Source organism: Arachis ipaensis, chromosome B02 (assembly GCF_000816755.2).
Source record: "Arachis ipaensis cultivar K30076 chromosome B02, Araip1.1, whole genome shotgun sequence".
Lineage (NCBI taxonomy): Eukaryota > Viridiplantae > Streptophyta > Magnoliopsida > Fabales > Fabaceae > Arachis > Arachis ipaensis.
This window is the reverse complement of record NC_029786.2, coordinates 32996637-32998038: the sequence shown is the minus strand read 5'-3', so window position 1 is coordinate 32998038 and position 1402 is coordinate 32996637. Positions and strand designations below refer to the sequence as shown.

At 41.8% G+C, this 1402-nt stretch overlaps 1 protein-coding gene across 1 annotated transcript in view; it reads left to right on the top strand.

Annotated features, from left to right (window-relative positions):
• The window catches only part of LOC107625225 (zinc finger CCCH domain-containing protein 4), a 4642-nt gene continuing 3581 nt past the window's right edge, over nt 342-1402 (top strand). Inside the window, exons 1-2 of the mRNA XM_016327811.2 lie at nt 342-662; nt 828-1095. Coding sequence (XP_016183297.1) covers nt 991-1095 — 105 coding nt within the window. The 5' untranslated portion in view covers nt 342-662; nt 828-990. The remainder of the gene's footprint in view (nt 663-827; nt 1096-1402) is intronic.

Here is a 1402-nt window from a genome sequence, read left to right as displayed (position 1 = left end):
GAACCACAAGATATAGCTGTTTGAAAATTCCAAACGAGTTCTTCTAAAAAAAATTGATTAGTTAAAAACTTGTTTGTTATGTGTTTGTCTTTCATGTGTTTGATTGTTTTATTTATAAACTTTGATATTTGAAGTTATTTGAAAATTTTTAATATTAAATTATGAATAATTTCTTATGTAAAATTGTGAAGTTTTAGTTAGCCACTCTATTGATTTATTGACCGATTCGATTATCGTAAGCTTAGTTCATACGGATAACAACTAAATTCAAAAACCGGGAAAATTGCATCAGAACCGGACAAACCGGAGTCCCGGTATGGTTATTAAGTTTTTTAAAGAACTTAAAAAAACGGGACCCATAACCAAAGGGGGGAACCGATCCTAACCCTAACGCTCCCAAGTCCCAACCGCATCCCCAACCCCAACCCCTTCTCGTCCTCCCTTCTCCCTCTACAGCGCCTCTCTTCTATCTCTCTCTCTTTGATACGGCGCATTTCACTCTGCCGCCGCTGGCCTTCGCTCTGCCGCCTCCCTTGCTTTCGTCTGGGTCCGCCGTTTCCCATGCTTCAGTCGTCGCCCTCTACGCTTCCTCCCGTTGCCGTCATCCTTGCTTCATACCGTCGCTTCGGCTGTGTCGTTCTTCCGCCGCTGCCTTAGTTCCGGTAGGTCCTTTGTCCTACGACCCCTTGCTCCGGCTAGGACTCTTTGTTTGTTTATGTGTTTGTTTTTTTCCTGGAACTATTAAATTGTAAATATACATCAAGTTAACTTTAAATATATCTTTCACCGGTTAAATAAAATGGAGCACTGAACCCTAATTGTTTCAGGTTACAAGTGGAGCATTTGAACCGCGCCCAATAATCTCTTACGGTGACTCCCTTTTCCTCATTCTGTTCTCCGAGAAAAGTAGAGCGCGTAGCTGTTTGCGAATCAAAACCCCCCAAACCCTAATCGAGGACCGTCCATCCAATCAATCGAAATCCGACGTCCATGGCGCACCGCTTGCTGAGGGACCATGAAGCTGACGGGTGGGAGCGCGCAGACTTCCCTATCATCTGCGAGTCCTGCCTTGGCGACAACCCTTACGTTCGAATGGTTCGTCTCTACTCTGTTCCTTTCAATTCCTCTACTTTACCAATATTGAAAGGGAATGTGATACTGTTATTTCATTTCATTTTGTTGTGGTTTCTTGAGAAGTTGGGTTAGATCTGCGAGACCTCATTATATAACATATAGTTTATTCTCCTTAAATAAACCTATATTCTCCTTAAATAAACTATAATTGTGAGGGAAAATAAACTAGCAGGGGAAGGCTCAAATTGAGTTGAGCTTGATTAGTTGGAGTGTAAGATTTTGGATTCTTATGGTTTGGAACAAAACAAAATGTAGTGGTTTAGGGTAT